The sequence below is a fragment of the Rhinatrema bivittatum genome, chromosome 8, assembly GCF_901001135.1.
Source record: "Rhinatrema bivittatum chromosome 8, aRhiBiv1.1, whole genome shotgun sequence".
In the NCBI taxonomy this organism is placed as follows: domain Eukaryota; kingdom Metazoa; phylum Chordata; class Amphibia; order Gymnophiona; family Rhinatrematidae; genus Rhinatrema; species Rhinatrema bivittatum.
Window position 1 is genome coordinate 272,528,434 of NC_042622.1, and position 22,283 is coordinate 272,550,716.

At 49.3% G+C, this 22,283-nt stretch overlaps 1 protein-coding gene across 5 annotated transcripts in view; it reads right to left on the reverse strand.

The window, feature by feature from the left end:
- Positions 1-22,283, reverse strand: part of RFX2 (regulatory factor X2) — a 705,663-nt gene that overhangs the window by 574,580 nt on the left and 108,800 nt on the right. For all 5 annotated transcript variants that reach the window (XM_029610912.1, XM_029610911.1, XM_029610910.1 and 2 more), the window contains one exon: positions 6,016-6,128. In XM_029610912.1, coding sequence (XP_029466772.1) covers positions 6,016-6,120 — 105 coding nt within the window. In that variant the 5' untranslated portion in view covers positions 6,121-6,128. The remainder of the gene's footprint in view (positions 1-6,015; positions 6,129-22,283) is intronic.

A 22,283-nucleotide genomic window follows, 5' to 3' on the forward strand; every position in this document is an offset into this window, starting at 1 on the left:
GGTGGGGAAAAAATTGATCCTTCAGCACTGGCGGACTCCTGAGCCCCCATCTTTTTGGTCCTGGAGAAATCAACTGCATCACCTATTTCGATTGGAGGATTTTGGCTCGCGCATTACCCCTAAGAAACGCTGCAGATTTCTGGATATTTGGGAGGACTACTTACAAGCTTTACCACACCGTTCCAGGAGTTTAATTTTGAATGATTGACTTGGGACACTGCTTGGGACAAACCGTGTTGTGAACTTCCATTCGTGTCTCCTCATGCTGTACTTTTCATTTTGCGCACAACGTAATTATCTGGGTCATTCTGAGGGGAGGGGTAGGGGGGGGGGAGGGGTTTCTGGGGTTGGAAAGTATTGTTGTTCTTGAGCGTGTTGGCGACGAGGGTGCAGAGTCACGCCCTTGTCGCTCATTTTGTCAGTTATAGGATTGTAAAACCAATAAAAAACTTTTCATATAAATATTGGGGTTACATTTGCTATCCTCCAGTCTTCAGGTACAATGGATGATTTTAATGATAAGTTACAAATTTTTACTAATAGGTCTGAAATTTCATTTTTTAGTTCCTTCAGAACTCTGGGGTGTATACCATCCGGTCCAGGTGATTTACTACTCTTCAGTTTGTCAATCAGGCCTACCACATCTTCTAGGTTCACCGTGATTTGATTCAGTCCATCTGAATCATTACCCATGAAAACCTTCTCCATTATGGGTACCTCCCCAACATCCTCTTCAGTAAACACCGAAGCAAAGAAATCATTTAATCTTTCCGCGATGGCCTTATCTTCTCTAAGTGCCCCTTTAACCCCTCGATCATCTAACGGTCCAACTGACTCCCTCACAGGCTTTCTGCTTCGGATATATTTTAAAAAGTTTTTACTGTGAGTTTTTGCCTCTACAGCCAAATTCTTTTCAAATTCTCTCTTAGCCTGTCTTATCAATGTCTTACATTTAACTTGCCAATGTTTATGCTTTATCCTATTTTCTTCTGTTGGATCCTTCTTCCAATTTTTGAATGAAGATCTTTTGGCTAAAATAGCTTCTTTCACCTCACCTTTTAACCATGCCGGTAATCATTTTGCCTTCTTTCCACCTTTCTTAATGTGTGGAATACATCTGGACTGTGCTTCTAGAATGGTATTTTTTTTTAACAATGACCACGCCTCTTGGACATTTTTTTACTTTTGTAGCTGCTCCTTTCAGTTTTTTTCTAACAATTTTTCTCATTTTATCAAAGTTTCCCTTTTGAAAGTTTAGCACGAGAGCCTTGGATTTGCACACTGTTCCTTTTCCAGTCATTAAATCAAATTTGATCATATTATGATCACTATTGCCAAGCGGCCCCACCACCGTTACCTCTCTCACCAAGTCCTGTGCTCCACTGAGAATTAGATCTAAAATTGCTCCCTCTCTCGTCGGTTCCTGAACCAATTGCTCCATGAAGCTATCATTTATTCCATCCAGGAACGTTATCTCTCTAGTGTGACCCGATGATACATTTACCCAGACTATATTGGGGTAATTGAAGTCTCCCATTATTACTGCACTACCAATTTGGTTAGCTTCCCTAATTTCTCTTAGCATTTCACTGTCCATCTCACCATCTTGACCAGGTGGATGGTAGTATACCCCTATCACTTTAGTCTTCCCTGACACACAAGGGATTTCTACCCATAAAGATTCAATTTTGTATTTAGTCTCATGCAGGATGTTTATCCTGTTGGACTCTATGCCATCCCGGACATAAAGTGCCATACCTCCTCCCGACTGCTCCTCTCTGTCATTGCGATATAATTTCTACCCCGGTATAACACTGTCCCATTGGTTATCCTCTTTCCACCATGTCTCTGAGATGCCAATTAAGTCTATGTCTTCATTTACTGCTATACATTCTAATTCTCCCATCTTACTTTTAAACTTCTGGCATTAGCATACAAACATTTCAAAGTTTGTTTTTTGTTTGTATTTTTATTCTGCTTTTTAATTGATAGGGATAAGTTAGAATTTTTTAGCTCAGGTGAGTTTTTAGTTACAGGCACTTGGACTACTTTTCTAATTATTGGGAACCTCACTGTCGGGATGCCCTAATTCTAATGCATCATTAGTATCCTTTAAAGATACCTCTCTCCGAACCATGCGCTGCTGAGCGACTGTCTGCTTTCCCCTTTGTTCTAGTTTAAAAGCTAATCTAGCTCCTTTTTAAAGGTTAGCGCCAGCAGTCTGGTTCCACCCTGGTTAAGGTGGAGCCCATCCCTTCGGAAGAGACCCCCCCCTTCCCCAAAAAGTTCCCCAGTTCCTAACAAAACTGAATCCCTCTTCCTTGCACAATCGTCTCATCCACGCATTGAGACTCCGGAGCTCTGCCTGCCTCTGGTGACCTGCGCGTGGAACAGGGAGAATTTCAGAGAATGCTACCCTGGAGGTTCTGGATTTAATCTTTCTACCTAAGAGCCTAAATTTGGCTTCCAGAACCTCCCTCCCACATTTTCCTATGTCGTTGGTGCCCACGTGTACCACGACAGCCGGCTCCTCCCCAGCACTGTCTAAAATCCTATCTAGGTGACGCGTGAGGTCCGCCACCTTCGCACCAGGTAGGCATGTTACCAGGCGATCCTCATGCCCACCAGCCACCCAGCTATCTACATTCCTAATAATCGAATCACCAACTATGACGGCAGACCTAACCCTTCCCTCCTGGGCAGTAGGTGTACCGCCCTCTGTCGATGGCTCGCCGGGTATCGAGGTCGCGGATGCCATATGTGGCCTACAGTGCCGATGGCGATGTTTGTCTTTTTCGCGGGCTTTTTTCACTGCCCGATGTCGACGCCCTGGACGATGGTGAGGGGGAGGAAAAGGGAGCGTCTCCCGACTCACCTGGTAGACGCTTTTTAAATACGACTTTTCGAATCGACCCAGACGGAGACGATTGTGCTGAGGTGGATGGAGCTGATACAAGCTGTATTTTAAACAATTGCTCCATTTTCTCTAGTCGTAGACGACGGCCCTTTGATGTCATCGTGGCACACAAGGGACAAGTTTTAACATCATGCCCTTCACCGAGACAGAGGACACAGTCCTGGTGAGGGTCCGTAATGGACATGTTCCTGGTGCATTTGGGACACTTTTTGAAGCCTGAAGCCATTTTGGGGCCAGACAGCCGTCGACGGCCAATGACTCAGGACAAAAAATCTGGAAAAAACGGAACGGAACCGTGAAATGGAAAACCGCACCTTGAATACTGTGTACAATTCTGGTCGCCGCATCTCAAAAAAGATATAATTGCGATGGAGAAGGTACAGAGAAGGGCTACCAAAATGATAAGGGGAATGGAACAACTCCCCTATGAGGAAAGACTAAAGAGGTTAGGACTTTTCAGCTTGGAGAAGAGACGACTGAGGGGGGATATGATAGAGGTGTTTAAAATCATGAGAGGTCTAGAACGGGTAGATGTGAATCGGTTATTTACTCTTTCGGATAGTAGAAAGACTAGGGGACACTCCATGAAGTTAGCATGGGGCACATTTAAAACTAATCGGAGAAAGTTCTTTTTTACTCAACGCACAATTAAACTCTGGAATTTGTTGCCAGAGAATGTGGTTCGTGCAGTTAGTATAGCTGTGTTTAAAAAAGGATTGGATAAGTTCTTGGAGGAGAAGTCCATTACCTGCTATTAAGTTCACTTAGAGAATAGCCACTGCCATTAGCAATGGTTACATGGAATAGACTTAGTTTTTGGGTACTTGCCAGGTTCTTATGGCCTGGATTGGCCACTGTTGGAAACAGGATGCTGGGCTCGATGGACCCTTGGTCTGACCCAGTATGGCATTTTCTTATGTTCTTATGTTCTTACTTACCGCGATCGGTGATTACTAAGGGGAGACCCTTTGCGGCTTGAAGTTTTCTAACTTTTCCTTAAGTTAAAGTTGTGGAGAATTCCACAGGACTCCTAGAGACCGCGAGGCTAACTGCTTCGCGGAAAAAAGAAGACTGAAGGGAGACCCCTGTGGCAGGGAATATCATGGCATGCTGGGCATGCTCAGTAGGTACTCTGGTGCCAGTCAAAAGTTACATAGAAACTTTTAAAGAAGTTTTCCGTACATAGGGCTCCATTACTGATGTCACCCATATGTGAGGACTAGCATCCTGCTTGTCCTGGGATAATATGATCACTATGGCCAAGCAGCTCCACCACTGTCACCTCTCTCACCAAATCCTGTGCTCCACTGAGAATTAGATCTAAAATTTCTCCCTCTCGTCAGTTCCTGAACTAATTGCTCCAAAAAACTGTATTCCATCCAGGAACTTTCTCTCTAGCATGTCCCAATGTTACATTTACCCAGCCAATATTGGGGTAATTGAAATCTCCCATTATTACTGCACTACCAATTTAGTTACCTTCCCTAATTGCTCTTAGAATTTCACTGACCGCCTCACCATCTTGGCCAGGTGGACGTAGTATACTCCTATCACTATACTCTTCCCCAAAACACAAGGGATTTCTACCCATAAAGATTTGATTGTGCAATTAGACTCATGCAGGATCTTTATCCTGTTGGACTCCATGCCATCCCGGACATAAAGCTCCACCCAACCTCCCAGATGTTCCTCTGTCATCGCGATATAATTTGTACCCTGATATAGCACTGTCCAAATGGTTATCCTCCTTCCACCATGTCTCTGAGATGCCAATTAAGTCTATGTCATCATTCACTGCTATACATTCTAATTCTCCAATCTTACTTCTTAGACTTCTGGCATTAGCATACAAACATTTCAAAGTGTATCTTTGTTTGTATTTTCATTCTGCTTTTTAATTAATAGGGATAAATTGGAATTTTTTAGCTCAGGTAAGTTTTTAATTACAGGCACTTGGACTTCTTTTCTTATTATTGGAACCTCACTGTCTGGATACCCTAATTCTAATGCATCATTAGTATCCTTTGAAGATACCTCCCTCAGAACCATGTACTGCCGAGTGACTGTTGGCTTTCCCCTTTGTTCTAGTTTAAAAGCTGCTCTCTCTCCTTTTTAAGGTTAGCGCCAGCAATCTGGGTCCACCCTCTTTAAGGTGGAGCCCATCCCTTCGGAAGAGACTCCCCCCTTCCCCAAAAGGTTCCCCAGTTCTTTACAAAACTGAATCCCTCTTCCTTGCACCATCTTCTCATCCTCGCATTCAGAGGGGTCCTTCCGAAGCAGCTCTACCACACTTCCAGTCAGGCACAATGCATCATCGAATGTCATTTGGGGTTTGTTTGTTTTCATTTAAGAACTTAAAAATTCTATTTTGAGTGGCTGTCGAGACAATGGCAAAAAATAAAGAGCGATGAGGAAACAAAAGGCCAAAAATCTGAAAAATTATTGAGCGAGAGAATGGGGAACATATGCATGTGGTAACTCAGATGAAGAAAGACTGAGGAGCTTACAAAGCAACAAGTGTGTTGGAACTCTCACACATGCTCAGAAAAGTTTTACTGAGCTCTACATGCTGGGTTCGTATCAGCACCATCAGATAACATCATCCATGAGTAATGGTTAATTTATGCCTACTCATCAATGGAGAAAAAGAGGACAGAATTGAAATGCAGAAAACATTAAAAACAAAAAAAACAGTACAGTAGAATTTTCACAGAAACCTGTTGCCCATTTGGCTACCAGATGGAAACTGGAGGTGGCCAACATTTTTATGACCACCAATAAACAGTGGATTTCTGCTTCATGTATCTAAAATTGTTGTGGTCATGTGATCATTTTCTAATTTTAAAGTGGTGGACCAATCAGATTATGTGATTGCCCTTAGCCACACAAAGTTTTGGATTATAGTTTATTTTCATGGATGAATTTTCCAGTACTCCTCCCTGTCACAATATTCCCATTAGTCATATACTCAGCTTTTGTGTGAATTTCAGGGTGAACAAACCCCAACAGTTCCCAGTTATGCCTACGAAAACATTTCAAGGTCAGACCTCACTCCTTTTGTCCCATAACATCAATTCAAAGTTCTGGTTATATTTTACCTGTTGGGAAGCTGGAACTGGTTGCACTACAGGAGCCTGAGCGGAAACAGAGGTACGCAGAGCAACAGAATTTGCTGAATCTGATCCACCCTCTGAAGTCTGCATGCTCAATCCTGAAGGCACAAAAAACAGAACAAAATCAAACACAACTTCTCAGCTCTTTAAAAAAAATTGGTTCATATTTTGCATTTTTGTCCAAAGTTTAAGATGTACTGGAATGCAATCCTTCAGGCAGTTTCTTCTATGTTTTCCATGGGGATTTCTGATGACCCTACGATTTACTTACTCTTTTACTGGCCCTTAGAATTACATAAGAACATGCCATACTGGGTCAGACAAAGGGTCCATCAAGCCCAGCATCCTGTTTCCAACAGTGGCCAATCCAGGCCATAAGAACCTGGCAAGTACCAAAAAACTAAGTCTATTCCATGTTACCGTTGCTATTAATAGCAATGCCTATTTTCTAAGTCAACTTAATTAACAGCAGGTAACGGACTTCTCCTCCAAGAACTTATCCAATCCTTTTTTAAACACAGCTATACTAACTGCACTAACCACATCATCTGGCAACAAATTCCAGAGTTTCATTGTGCGTTGAGTGAAAAAGAACTTTCTCCGATTAGTTTTAAATGTGCCACATGCTAACTTCATGGAGTGCCCCCTAGTCTTTCTATTATTCGAAAGAGTAAATAACCGATTCACATCTACCTCTCATGATTTTAAACACCTCTATCAAATCCCCCCTCTGCCGTCTCTTCTTCAAGCTGAAAAGTCCTAACCTCTTTAGTCTTTCCTCATAGGGGAGCTGTTCCATTCCCTTTATCATTTTGGTAGCCCTTCTCTGTAACTTCTCCATCGCAATTATATCTTTCTTGAGATGTGGCGACCAGAATTGTACACAGTATTCAAGGTGCGGTCTCACCATGGAGCGATACAGAGGCATTATGACATTTTCCGTTTTATTCACCATTCCCTTTCTAATAATTCCCAACATTCTGTTGCTTTTTTGACTACCGCAGCACACTGAACCGACGATTTCAATGTGTTATCCACTATGACACCTAGATCTCTTTCTTGGGTTGTAGCACCTAATATGGAACCTAACATTGTGTAACTATAGCATGGGTTATTTTTCCCTATAAGCATCACCTTGCACTTATCCACATTAAATTTCATCTGCCATTTTGATGCCCAATTTTCCAGTCTCACAAGGTCTTTCTGCAATTTATCATAATCTGCTTGTGATTTAGCTACCCTAAACAAATTTGTATCATCTACAAATTTGATCATCTCACTCGTATTTCTTTGCAGATCATTTATAAATATATTGAAAAGTAAGGGTCCCAATACAGATCCCTGAGGCACTCCACTGCCCACTCCCTTCCACTGAGAAAATTGTCCATTTAATCCTACTCTCTGTTTCCTGTCTTTTAGCCAGTTTGCAATCCAGGAAAGGACATCGCCACCTATCCCATGACTTTTTACTTTTTCTAGAAGCCTCTCATGAGGAACTTTGTCAAACGCCTTCTGAAAATCCAAGTATACTACATCTACCGGTTCACCTTTATCCACATGTTTATTAACTCCTTCAAAAAAGTGAAGCAGATTTGTGAGGCAAGACTTGCCTTGGGTAAAGCCATACTGACTTTGTTCCATTAAACCATATCTTTCTATATGTTCTGTGATTTTGATGTTTAGAACACTTTCCACTATTTTTCCTGGCACTGAAATCAGGCTAACCGGTCTGTAGTTTCCCCGATCGCCCCTGGAGCCCTCTTTAAATATTGGGGTTACAATAGCTATCCTCCAGTCTTCAGGTACAATAGATGATTTTAATGATAGGTTACAAATTTTTACTAATAGGTCTGAAATTTCTGGGGAGGGGAAATCTTATCAAACTATAAGAAAATTATTCCTTACCTGCTAATTTTCGTTCCTGTAGTACCATGGATCAGTCCAGACGGTGGGTTATGTCCCCCGTCCAGCAGATGGAGTCAGATCAGAGCTCGAGAGTGTCACCTCATCTACCAGCGCACCCTCTGCTGGAGCTCAGTATCATGAATAACAAAGCCCAAAAACGAGCAAGAAACATAAAACAATTTGGATCAAACAACCTGGCGTAAGAAAACACCAAGAACAGGAAAAGGGACGACCCAGAACTAGGTCGTAACAGTCAAACTTGTGAGGAGCTGTACCAACCCCCATAGCAAGAATATAGAAGAGACAGCTACAGATACAAGGCCGAGCAGAGGCTCCCAGTCCCAAAGTGGTGGGCGTCTGGACTGATCCATGGTACTACAGGAACGAAAATTAGCAGGTAAGGAATAATTTTCTTTTCCCTGTACGTACCAGGATCAGTCCAGACGGTGGGATGTACCAAAGCTTCCCTAAACCGGGTGGGCCCCTGAGAGCCCTGCTCGGATAACCTGATCGCCAAAGTGCTCAGAAGCCGAAGGTGGCAGGTGTAGCCGATAATGCCTAGCGAAGGTATGCAGTGACTTCCACGTCGCCGCCCGGCAGATCTCCTGTGGAGAGACCGCACGAGACTCCGCCCAAGACGCAGCTTGAGAGTGTGTAGAATGAGCCCTAACGCCCCTAGGCGGATCCCGACCGGACCCAATGTAAGACGCCGAAATGGCATCCTTGATCCAGCGGGCGATGGTCGTCTTCGACGCGGCGGAGCCCTTTTTAGGTCCCGACCAGAGCACAAACAGGTGATCGGAAACCCGGAAGTCATTGGTAACCTCTAGGTAGTGGAGAAGCACCCGCTTGACGTCCAAATGACGAAGAGACTTCGAATCCGCGGGAGAGAACGCCGGGAGCTCCACCGTCTGATTCATGTGGAAGGAAGAAACCACCTTCGGAAGGAAAGATGGTACCGTACGAAGCGAGATCCCCGCTTCCGAAATGCGTAGGTAAGGTTCTCTGCAGGAGAGCGCCTGCAGTTCCGAAATGCGGCGGGCAGAGCAGATCGCTACCAGAAAAACGGTCTTCATAGTGAGGTCCTTCAGTGAAGCGCCATGTAGAGGCTCGAAAGGCGCGCCCGCCAGAGCTCGAAGAACCAGGTTGAGACTCCACGACGGACAGGGATCCCTGACCGGTGGCCGTAAATGTCGAACCCCCTTCAGGAAACGTGCGATATCCGGCTGGAGAGGCAGAGAGACTGTTGTCTGTACCAGGACATTCAGAGCCGCGACTTGCACTCGGAGAGAATTATACGCCAGTCCCTTATCCAGCCCGTCCTGCAAGAATTGAAGGATCAGTGGGACCGTCGCCTCCGTGGGCCGGGCTCCATGGTCGATACACCAAGACTCGAAAACCTTCCATACGCGAACGTAGGCAACGGAAGTGGAAGGCTTGCGTGCCCTGAGCATCGTGGAGATTACCGCTTCTGGATAGCCTCTGCGGTGGAGGCGGCGCCGTTCGAAAGCCAGGCCGCAAGACAAAAGAGTGCCGCCTGCTCGAAAAATACCGGTCCCTGTTGCAGGAGCCGGGGAAGATGACTCAGCCGGATCGGCCCGTCCACCGACATGTGCAGCAGGTCTGCAAACCACGGCCGACGCGGCCACTCCGGCACCACGAGAATCACGGGACCGCTGTGATTCTCTATTCTGCGAAGTATTTTCCCCACCAAAGGCCAGGGAGGAAAAACATAGAGCAGCTGACCTTCTGGCCACGGCAGAGCGAGCGCGTCCACCCCCTCTGCCCCCCGCTCCCTTCTGCGACTGAAGAAACGCGGGGCCTTGGCGTTGAGCGCGGTCGCCATCAAGTCCAGGCGAGGGGTTCCCCAGCGACGAACCAGGAAAGCCATCGCCTCGTCGGAGAGAGACCACTCACCGGGATCCAGCCTTTGCCGACTCAGGTAATCTGCCTGAATGTTGTCCACGCCGGCAATGTGAGAGGCCGCGAGCCGAACCAGGTGAAGTTCCGCCCATGCCATCAGGGGCGTGGTTTCGGCTGAAACCTGAGCGCTCCTCGTTCCTCCTTGACGATTGATGTAAGCCACAGTAGTCGCGTTGTCCGAGAGAATCCGTACCTCCCGGTTCCGAAGCAGGGGAAGGAAACGTTGCAGCGCGAGGCGCACTGCCCTGGTCTCCAGACGATTGATCGGCCACGTCGCCTCCACCGGAGACCATGTCCCCTGTATGGCGCTGCGCTCGCAGACGGCGCCCCACCCCATGAGGCTGGCGTCTGTGGTCACCACCACCCAAGATGGAACTTCCAGAGAAACGCCGCGAGCCAGGTGAGCCGGGACCAGCCACCACTCTAGGCTGTCGCGAGCCGACTGAGGAAGAGGCAGAATCACTTGATACTCCTGTGACACCGGTTTCCAACGAGAGAGCAGGGACGCCTGAAGCGGGCGTAGGTGTGCAAATGCCCACGGAACCATGTCTATGGTGGATGCCATCACTCCCAGAAGCTGTAGATAATTCCAAGCGGTGGGTTCCGTCAAAGACGCGAAGTGTCTGATGTGCTCCCTCAAGGAGAGGGCCTTGTCCGCCCGTAGGAAGACCATGCCCTGTTGCGTGTCGAAGGTCGCCCCCAGAAAATCCAAGCGCTGGGAGGGAACTAGGGAACTCTTGGCCAGATTCACCACCCAGCCGAGAGAGCGGAGCATCTCCAAAACTCTGGACACCGAAGCCTGTCCATGCGAGAAAGACTTTGCCCGCACCAGCCAGTCATCCAGGTAGGGATGTACTAATATCCCCTCCCGTCGAAGGGCCGCCGCCACCACCACCATGATCTTGGTGAAAGTTCGTGAAGCCGTCACGAGACCGAAGGGTAGAGCCCGGAATTGAAAATGCTGATCCAGAACTTTGAAGCGGAGATATCGTCTGTGGTCCGGACGTATAGGGATGTGTAGATACGCCTCTGTCAGATCCAGGGAAGCCAGGAACTCCCCCTGGTGGACTGCTGCAATTACCGACCGCAACTTCTCCATGCGGAACCGACTGACCCGTAGTGAGCGGTTTACTTCCTTTAAGTCCAGTATGGGTCTGAACGAATCGTCCTTTTTGGGAACTACGAAGTAGATGGAATAGTGGCCCGAGCCCACCTCGGCGGAGGGAACGGGAACAATAGCCTCGATGTCCTGGAGCCGGTACAACGTCTGTTGAACCGCCATCCGCTTGAGATCGGAGCCGCAAGGAGAGAAGACGAACCTGTCTCTTGGAGGACGGACAAACTCCAAGGCGTAACCGTGTTGTATGGTGTCCAGCACCCACTGGTCTGAGGTTATCCTTACCCACTCCTCGAAGAATGCCGTGAGCCTGCCCCCGATGGGCGGACTGGAGGAGTGGGTCGTTCTGGCATCATTGGGAAGGCTTGGTGGAGGTATTCCCCTGTCCCGAGGCCTCTCTCGCGGGACGCCGCCCGCGAAAGGAACGGGACCAAGGCTGCGATCTACTGGGAGCTGCGCGAGAACCAGGCTGTCGGTACGACCTGTAACGCCGCTGTGCTCTAGCCCTGGTTCTAGTAGAAGCAAACGCCCGGTAAGGACGCTGTCTGTCTTCCGGCAGGCGATGTACCGAGTTCTCCCCCAGCGACTTGATGATTTCATCGAGATCATTTCCAAATAGGAACTTTCCCCTAAAGGGGAGGGATCCCAGGCTCGATTTGGACGAGGCGTCCGCAGACCAATTACGCAGCCAGAGGAGTCTCCGAGCCGCCACCACTGAAACCATGGATCGAGCCAGTACCCGGAACAGATCATACAGGGCATCCGCCCCGTAAGCAACAGCAGACTCCAGGCTGTCGGCCTGGGCGGCTTCCTCCGGAGGCAACTGCTGGGACGTCAAGAGCCGCTGGACCCAGAGAAGGCTAGCCCTCTGAGTCAAAGAAGTACACATGACGGCCCGCATACCCAAGGCCGAAACTTCAAACACCCTCTTGAGAAACGTCTCCAGCTTGCGGTCTTGCGTGTCCCGTAGGGCCGTTCCGCCCGTGACGGGAATTGTCGTCCTTTTCGTCACCGCTGAGACCGCCGAGTCCACTTTCGGAAAGCGAATGAAATCCAAGAAATCCTCCGGCAAGGGATAGCAAATGTTGCTTACCTGATGTAACAGGTGTTCTCACAGGACAGCAGGATGTTAGTCCTCACAAATGGGTGACATCGAGGATGGAGCCCACCACGGAAAACTTCTGTCAAAGTTTAACAGAACTTTGACTGGCCCCTACTGGGCATGCCCAGCAAGGCACTGACCCTGCAGCCAGCAGGGGTCTCCCTTCAGTCTGATTTTCAAAGCTACAGGCAGTGCCTGAAAAGTAAAAACAAAACGAACCCAACACCGCGGGGTGGCGGGCGGGTTTCGTGAGGACTAACATCCTGCTGTCCTGTGAGAACACCTGTTACATCAGGTAAGCAACATTTGCTTTCTCACAGGACAAGCAGGATGGTTGTCCTCACAAATGGGTGAGTACCGAGCTGAGGATGTCCTGACTTGCACCAAATGTACCCAACGGCGTGCAAGAGGCACAACAACTGGGGAGGAATTTGGTAAGGACATTCGCACCCTACCGGGAGGTGGAAGAGTGTTAGTACATTAAGTTGGAAAAAGGTTACGCAAGACAGATTGGCCGAAGATGGAGTCCTGTCTTCCAGCTTTGTCCAAACAATAATGGGCTGCAAAGGTATGGAGAGAACTCCAGGTTGCAGCTTTACAGATGTCAGGAAGCGGCACCGATCGAAGGTGTGCTACTGAAGTCGCCATGGCCCTCACAGAGTGTGCTTTTACACGGTCTTGAAAAGGAATGCCAGCTTGCTGATAGCAAAAAGAAATGCAGTCCGCCAACCAGGAGGAGAGAGCCTGCTTACCCACAGGTTGTCCTAACTTGTTAGGATGGAAGGAGACAAACAATTGAGTGCTCTTCCTGTGAGCAACTGTACGGTCTAGATAAAATGCTAGAGCTCGTTTACAGTCTAGGGTATGCAGAGTCTGTTCCCCAGAGTTGGAATGGGGCCTGGGAAAAAAGATAGGTAGGATGATGGATTGATTGATATGAAACTCAGAAACTACCTTAGGTAAAAATTTAGGGTGAGTGCGGAGTACCGCCCTGTCTTGCAGGAGTTTAGTGTAAGGCGGATAGGTGACTAAGGCCTGTAACTCACTAACTCTGCGAGCTGAAGTAATAGCCAACAGGAATAATACTTTCCATGTGAGATACTTCAAGTCACAGGAGTGTAGAGGTTCGAAAGGTGGTTTCATTAGACGACCAAGAACCAGATTAAGGTCCCAAGATGGGGCCGGAGGACGTAAAGGTGGCTTTAGATGGAGCAAGCCTTTAAGAAAGCGTGTCACCAGGGGTTGTACGGAAATAGGGACACCTTCTATACCCTTATGGAAGGCGGCAACCGCACTGACATGCATCCTAATGGAAGAGGTCTTTAGACCGGATTCTGATAGGTGCCATAAATAGTCCAAGAACTTAGAGATTGGACAGGAAAGGGGATCAAGGGACTGAGAAGTGCACCATGATGTGTACCTTTTCCATTTATATGAGTAGGATCTTCTGGTGGAGGGCTTTCGTGAAGCTATCAGGACACGAGAAACGGAATCCGAAAGGTTAAATGGCTGAAGGACTAACCTTTCATAGAAACATAGAAACATAGAAACATAGAAATGACGGCAGAAGAAGACCAAACGGCCCATCCAGTCTGCCCAGCAAGCTTCACATTTTTTTCTCATACTTATCTGTTTCTCTTAGCTCTTTGGTTCTATTTCTCTTCCACCCCCACCATTAATGTAGAGAGCAGTGATGGAGCTGCAACCAAGTGAAATATCAAGCTTGATTAGTTAGGGGTAGTAGGGGTAGTAACCGCCGCAATAAGCAAGCTACACCCATGTTTATTTGTTTTACCCAGACTGTGTTATTCAGCCCTTATTGGTTGTTTTTCTTCTCCCCTGCCGTTGAAGCAGGGAGCTATGCTGGATATGCGTGTAGTATCAGTTTTTCTTCTCCCCTGCCGTTGAAGCAGAGAGCTATGCTGGATATGCGTGAAGTATCAGTTTTTCTTCTCCCCTGCGGTTGAAGCAGGATATGCATTGAAAGTGAAGTATCAGGCTTATTTGGTTTGGGGTAGTAACCGCCGTAACAAGCCAGCTACTCCCCGCTTTGTGAGTGCGAATCCTTTTTTCTTCTCCCCTGCCGTTGAAGCAGAGAGCTATGCTGGATATGCGTGAAGTAAACATCCATGCCGTCAGGGACAAGGCTTGGAGGTTGGGATGGAGGAGGCATCCGTCGTTTTGAGTGAGCAGATGCGGATCCGTTCCCAGAGGGATGTGCCTGCGGATGGAGAGATCCTTGAGTATGGGAAACCACACTTGGCGTGGCCAGTGGGGTGCTATCAGGATCATGGTTCCTCCGTCCTGGCGAAGCTTCACGAGAGTCCTTGACAGAAGAGGAAGTGGAGGGAATGCATAAAGCAGACCTGTCGTCCACTTGAGGGAGAAGGCATCCCTCGGCTGAGAGTGTTGGCTCCGAATGAGAGAGCAGTAATCGTCCACTTTGTGGTTCTGAGGGGACGCAAAGAGGTCTATGCGGGGAAAACCCCACTTGTGAAACAGAGAGGTCACTACCAGAGGATCGAGTGACCACTCGTGTGGTTTGAAGACACTGCTTAGCTGGTCTGCCAATACATTGTCCACTCCCGGCAAGTAAGTGGCCTTGAGGTACATGGAATGGGAGAGGGCTTCTGCCCAGATCTGCGCAGCTTCCTGACACAGAAGGAAGGAGCCTGTGCCTCCCTGTTTGATTATGTACCACATGGCCACTTGGTTGTCCGTCTGGATTAAGATTATCTGATCCGATAAACGATCTTTGAAAGTTCTGAGCGCGTAGCGAATTGCTCGAAGTTCCAAGAAATTGATCTGGTGTTCGGCTTCTTCTGGCGACCATAACCCTTGGGTTTGTAAATCGTCCACATGGGCCCCCCAACCGATGTGGGAAGCATCGGTGGTTAGGATTACCTGTGGATCTGGTAGGAGAAAGGGTAAGCCCTGAAGGAGATTGACTTGAGTCGTCCACCAGGTTAAAGACAGGCGTAGCGCTTGTGTAACTGTGACGATGGAGGACAGAGGCTGAAAAGCCTGAATCCATTGGTGTCGCAGAGTCCATTGTGTTACTCTCATGGCTAATCGGGTCAAGGGAGTGACTTGAACCGAGGATGCCATGTGTCCTAGGAGGATGAGGAATTGGCGAGCTGTGGCAGTGTGTTGCGACTGGAGCTGGCGAGCTAGGGACATGAGAGTTTGGACCCGTTGAAGTGGAAGGTAGGCTTTTGCCTGTAAGGTGTCCAAGTCTGCCCCAATGAAGGATAAGGTCTGAGATGGGACCAAGCAGGATTTCTCGTAATTGACAAGAAACCCTAAGGAAAGGAGTGAGTGAATTGTCAATTTTAGGGAGGATTGAGCAATCTGTTGGGTGGAGGCCCTGATTAGCCAATCGTCCAGGTAGGGGTAGACGTAGACACCTTCCTTCCTGAGGAATGCTGCTACCACTACGAGACATTTGGTAAAGACTCGTGGAGCAGATGCCAGGCCGAAAGGTAGTACCCGGTATTGATAATGGTCGTGGCCTATCAGAAAACGCAGATACTTGCGATGAGATTGTTGTATCGCAATATGGGTATAAGCGTCCTTGAGGTCGAGAGAGCACAGCCAATCCCCCTTTTTCAACAGAGGGAGCAAGGCGCCCAGGGTTACCATCTTGAACTTTTCTTTTTGCAGATACTTGTTGAGGGCTCGAAGGTCCAGAATTGGACGTAGCCCTCCTGATTTCTTTGGTATTAGGAAGTATCTGGAGTAGAATCCTTTCCCTTGTTGACAAGGAGGGACGGGTTCTATAGCATTTGATTGTAGAAGAAGGAATACTTCTTGTTGTAATTGAGTCAAATGGCTGGTTAGACTCCATGCCTGAAGGGGCGGGGAGTCTGGTGGAAGTGTTATGAAGTTGAGGTGGTAACCCTGTGCGATAATTGCGAGCACCCACTGATCTGAGGTGATCTGTTTCCAACGGTGTAAAAAGTGGTACAGACGACCTCCCACAGGGATGTGTGGAAGAGGGAGTTGGTTTGTGCTCAGTACAGGGAAGTCAAAGGCCCGCCGCAGGCCCAGGAGGTGGGGCTACAGTAGGTCTTTGCTTTCTTGGCTGACGAGGCTGAGGCCTGTTAGAGGACCGTGCAGGACGAGCCCTAGTTGACGGAGGGTAGTAGCGACGTGGTCGAAAGAACGACTTCTTAGAGTCCTTCTTTTGCGGTTGCTTGGAGGTCACCTCAGGTGGGACAGATGAGAGTTGTTTCAACGTCTCATGGTGGTCTTTTAACTCCGCCACAATCTGCTGAATTTGCTCTCCAAACAAATTGTCGCCTAAGCAGGGTAAATCAGCAAGACGATCTTGAACCTCTGGGCGAAGGTTGGATGACTTTAACCAAGCCCAACGTCTGGCTGAGATGGCTGTGGCTGAAACTTTTGTGGAAGCATCGAATATGTCGTAGGCAGTCCTAATCTCGTGCTTCCCTGCCTCAAATCCCTTGTGAAGAAGGGCCTGAAGCTGCGGTTGGTATTGGTCCGGCAACGTGTCAGCATAGTCTTGCATCTGCTTAAGGATGGCTCTATTGTATTGAGTGATGTAGAGTTGATATGAAGCTATGCGTGAAATCAACATAGCTCCATGATAGACTTTCCGTCCAACACTATCTAGGAACTTGTTGTCCCTGGTAGGTGGGGTAGAAGAGTGAGGCTTAAGACGCTTGGCCTTCTTCTGCGCGGACTCAACTACAACAGAGCGATGATCCAGTTGAGGTTTTTGGAAACCTGGTGCTGACTGGACAAGGTAGGTGGAGTCAGCTTTTTTGTTAACTGGGGACACTGATGAAGGAGATTCCCAGTTTTTCTTGAGCAGATCCAAAAACACCTGGTGTATAGGGATGGAAGCGATGATTTTTGGAGCATCCAGAAATTGAAGGAGTTCCATCATCTGGTGTCTGTCATCAGCTTCAGATTGTAGTTGAAAAGGTACAACTTCTGACATCTCTTTCACAAAATTAATGAAAGATAGATCCTCAGGAGGAGATCTTTTTCTACTCTCTGTAGGAGATGGTGGCGAAGGCAAATCTGTGTCAGAAGATGTATCATCATCATCACCCCAGGTATCATAGGGATCATGTGGGGCTTGTAGCCCTGATGGACCTGGCTGAGGCTCTGAAGGCATCGATGGAAACAGAGGTGGAATCGGTGCCGTAGGTGGAACCAGAAATGGCATCGATGGCTTTGGTGCTGCCGATGGAATCGGTGCCTGGCGCGGAATGGATGGAACCGAAGGATATATCGGTGGAGATATACCAGAAGGTACCGATGGAACCACCCCGGAAGGGGGAATCCGGAACGGTGTTTCTCCTGCCGATGAGAATCCAGTTGGAGACGGTGGTGTTGTCGATGGTACTGGAATCACCGATGGAAGGGCCGTCATGAGCGCCTCCATGCGGCTCAGTAGCGGTGCTAGCGCTTGTATCAACGGCTCGGTGGTCGGTTCCCTCCTCGGTGGCGAAGCCGGTGCCGGTGTCGGTGCCGGGGGCGGCGATGGAACCGGTGCCGGAGACGGTGCCGATGGAGGTTGTAATTTCTTCATCGCTTTCTCGATGGCCTCCTGGACCAGCCGTTCCAGTTCTGCCCGGAGACCAGGGGTAACCATACCCGGCTCGACGGGAGAGGGAGGCTGAGGTAGGGCCGGAGGGACCACCGTAACCGGTGGGATCACGGCCCCCGCACCCCGGGAGGGTGAGGGTTTCCTCGATGCCGGCGAACGAGACGTGGAGGGTGTCGGGTCTGTTCGCGGCTTCTTTGTCGGTGGCTCGGCTTGAGCAGAGGTCGATGGTTGTGGATCCTCGACAGGCCGAGACTTGTGCCGTCGATGGCGATGCTTTTCTTTCCGATCCCCTCGCCCATCCGGGGAAGGGACGGGAGTCGACGGCCGAGAAGCGATCGATGGCGGACGGTCACTGGAGGGTTGACGATGATGGTACAACTTCGACGGTGCCGGTTCCGATGACGTCGATGCTATCGATGGCGTTGGGGTGGGTGCATGGAAGAGGAGCCCCATCTTCTCCATCCTGGCTTTGCGACCCTTGGGTGTCATTAAGGCACATTTGGTGCAAGTCAGGACATCATGCTCACTACCCAAACACATTACACAAACCCTGTGGGGGTCTGTGATGGACATAGTCCGGGTACAATCCGGACAACGGCGGAACCCCGTTGCCATGGCTTGAAGCCAAAATTTAGGCTGGGGATCGGTAAGTGCCAACAGGCCTCAAGGGCCAAAATCGACGGCAGTCGATGGAAGAAGGCAAAAAACTTACCGGGTTCCGTAAGATGACTAAAAAATTTGTCGAAGGGAGACCCCTGAGGGGCAAATTTTCTTAGGAAATTAATTTCCAAATTCCTGTCAGGAACGTGGTTAGAGAGCTCCTTTCACCGCGTGGCAACTGCTGCGCGGAAAAAAGAAGACTGAAGGGAGACCCCTGCTGGCTGCAGGGTCAGTGCCTTGCTGGGCATGCCCAGTAGGGGCCAGTCAAAGTTCTGTTAAACTTTGACAGAAGTTTTCCGTGGTGGGCTCCATCCTCGATGTCACCCATTTGTGAGGACAACCATCCTGCTTGTCCTGTGAGAAATAATTTTTCCATGGCCCGGGAAACCTTCAACGACGCCTCAGGGACGTCCCATTCCCCTGTGAGGAGCTGCAGGAAAGACTCATGTACTGGGAAAGCCTTTGCCCGAGGTCTGAGAGCGGCCAGCACTGGGTCCCCCTTCTTTGATGACGTCGCGATCGCCGGAGCCACCGGTGCCGGGGGGTCCGGTGGGGGATCCAGATCCAGCTCCTGCAGGGTCTGCCGAAGGAGATCCTCCAGCTCCTCCTTATGAAAAATTCGCAAGGCGCGAGGATCGTCGCCCTCCGTCTGTCCCTCCGGGAGTGAAGGGTCCGAGGGATCCGAGGGGTCAAACCCCGACGGGGAAGCCGCTCCTACCAGCCGTGGCTGAGATGGCAAGGCCGAGGTCCCGGGAACTGCCCCAGCCGGAGGCAGGGACCCTGGAGGGGCGAGCGCAAGCTTAGGAACCTTGGGCGCCGTAGGACCAGCTGAAGCACCTCCCGGATCTGCCAGGCCCTGCAAATATGCAGTGTGCATTTTTAAAATAAAATCCGGAGAAAAAAACGGCATACCGGGAGGCGCAGCAGCAGCAGCCGGGTCCCCCTGATGCAGCTGAGCAGGCCGTCCTTCTTCGGGGCATCGGTGTAGGCGAGGGGGCCCCTTAACTGCGTTCTCATCCTCTGGCGAAATGGCAGCGCACGGAACCTCATCTAAAATGGCCGCCCTTCCCGCCCTCGGCGAAGAGGTGGCCGGCCCACGCTTCCCGGGCTGGGGCGAGGATGGCGTCGGAAACGCCCCCGAAGTGTGCGCCTCACCATCCCCATCGGGAAGGCATCGAGGGCAGAGTCCCTCCCGCGAAAAGCGAGACCCCGGGTCTCCACAGGACTCACAACGTGAGAATCGCGGCATAGCCGTGCCGGCGAAAAAGCAATGCCTCGGGGGGGGGCCGAAAACAAAATCGCACCACGGGGGGGCCAAAAGGCCTCTCTCTACCCGACTAGGAGTCCACCTGCGCCGGCGGGAAATCCCCTGCCGGCGCGCCCAGGCCCGCGAGAAATCTTGCCGGGCCGCGGGACCGAAGTGCCCAGTGGCCGGCAAAGCCGACCGAAAAAGCAAACAGCTGAAAAGATAAAAAAAATAGTACAGAAAAAACACCACACTTACCCCGACGTATAGAGAGGAAAGCGCAGAAGGAGGCAGAGCAGAGGAAAGCACGCCTCCTCAGAAATTAAACTACTTTTTAAAATTATTATTATTTTTTTTTTTTTTCAAACTTGATCCAAATTGTTAAAGAACCAACAAAATGACAGGAAGAACTGTTGATAGAACGAAAATAAACCAAAAACCTGTCACACTGGGGAAGCACTGAATTCCCCAACTCGCATCTGCTGGAGTCAGAAAGATACTGAGCTCCAGCAGAGGGTGCGCTGGTAGATGAGGTGACACTCTCGAGCTCTGATCTGACTCCATCTGCTGGACGGGGGACATAACCCACCGTCTGGACTGATCCTGGTACGTACAGGGAACATAAAGTTATTTGCTACTGGAGGAAAAGTGCTTCTTCACCTCCTACTTATGAGGACTGGTGTGGCGGGGGTGAGCAAACATCTGGAGCTGGAAATTTTTCTGGTGAAAGCTAAAGGAGAAATATCAGATGCGGGCCGATATAGAAAAACCCGCGGAAGAGCAGGCGAGTGCCTGCTCTCCTGGGCGCGCAATTCAGAAAAACAGAAAATGCAAATAAGGGCCCGCGGTAAAAGGAGGCGCTAGGACACTAGCGCGTCCCTATGCCTCCTTTTTGACACTAGCAGCGGCTGTCAGCGGGTTTGAGAGGTGATGCTCAATTTCACCGGCGTCTGTTCTCAATCCCGCTGACAATCACGGGTTCGGAAAACGGACGACGACATAATTGAGCGTCCATCTTCCAACCCGCAGGCAGATTTTAAATTTTTTATTTTTTGGGGCCTCCGACTTCATATATATTATAAAGTCGGAGGCCCCAAAAATGACATAGTAAGGGCAAAGGCCGTCGGCGCCATTTTGATTACTGGCAGCTGACGGCTCAAGTGCAGGAGATCGCTCCTAGACCCCCACTGGACCACCAAGGGCTTTTGGCAGGTCTTGGGGGGGGGGGGGGGGCTTGTAGTTAATTAAATTTAAAGGGTTGGGATGGGAGGTTGTTTTTTTTTGGGGGGGGGGGGGGGGGTTGGGGGTTTCCCACAGAAAGAGAACAATAAAAGTTTTCTGATCTGGGGAGTGGACCGAAATGGCCCTCCCCAGACCCGAAAACAAAATGGGGACAAAAAAAAAAAATTTTATGCACTCCCCTAATTTGCTCCATAAAATGCACAGTCGCCCCGGGACCAGAGCCGGTTTAGCACACCATTTTTTTTTTTTTTTAATTTTCCCCCTCTGAATCCTTAAGGAGCGAAAAATATGGTTTGTTTATTTGTGTCATGCATGTGGATTGCTCTCTTTTGTCTGTTTGCTAAATAAATAATAAATTATAAAAAAAATAAGTTCATAAAATAAAGCATAGAATCTGAATTTACAATAAAATTGCTAACATGGTAAAACTGGAATCAATTTTGAAATGTTGGATTCCTCGGGGAACATAAGAACATAAGAAATTGCCATGCTGGGTCAGACCAAGATACATCAAGCCCAGCATCCTGTTTCCAACAGAGGCCACCCCAAGATACATCAAGCCCAGCATCCTGTTTCCAACAGAGGCCAAACCAGGCCACAAGAACCTGGCAATTACCCAAACACCAAGAAGATCACATGCTAGTGATGCAATTAATAGCAGTGGCTATTCCTTAAGGGGCAGATTTTAAAACCTGCATGCGGGCGCAAACAAATCTACGCCCGATTTTATAACATGCGCGCGCTGCCACACGCATGTTATACAATCCAGGGTCGGCGCGCGCAAGGGGGTGCACAACTGTGCAACTTGCACGCACTGAGCCACGAATACTGCCTCCGTTCCAATTTCGGAGCGGCCTCGGAGGGAACTTTTCTACCGCTCCCCCCACCTTCCCCTATCTAACCCACCCCCCATCCATAACTAGATCTCCCCCCCCCCCCCCCCCTACGTTTGTTTCAGAAGTTACGCCTGCCCAAGGCAGGCGTAACTTGCTCACGCCGGCGAACCATGCCCTGGGGCACAGGCCGCTGTGCCGGAGGACTCGGGACCGCCCCCGGACTGACACCACGCCACAGACCCACCCCGGGACCGCCCCCGGACTGACACCACGCCACAGACCCACCCCTGGACAGCCCCTTTTTCGAAGCCTCGGGACATACACGCGTCCCAGGGCTTGCGCGCACCACCAAGCCTATGCAAAATAGGCTCGGCGCACACAGGGGCAGATTTTCTCGGGTTACACTCGTAGCCTTTGAAAATCTACCCCTAAGTAAACTTGATTAATAGCCATTAATGGACTTCTCCTCCAAGAACTTATCCAAATCTTTTTTGAACCCAGCTACACTAACCACATCCTCTGGCAACAAATTCCAGAGCTTTATTGTGCGTTGAGTGAAAAAGAATTTTCTCTGATTAGTCTTAAAAGTATTACTTGCTAACTTCATGGAATGTCCCCTAGTCCTTCTATAATTCACAAGT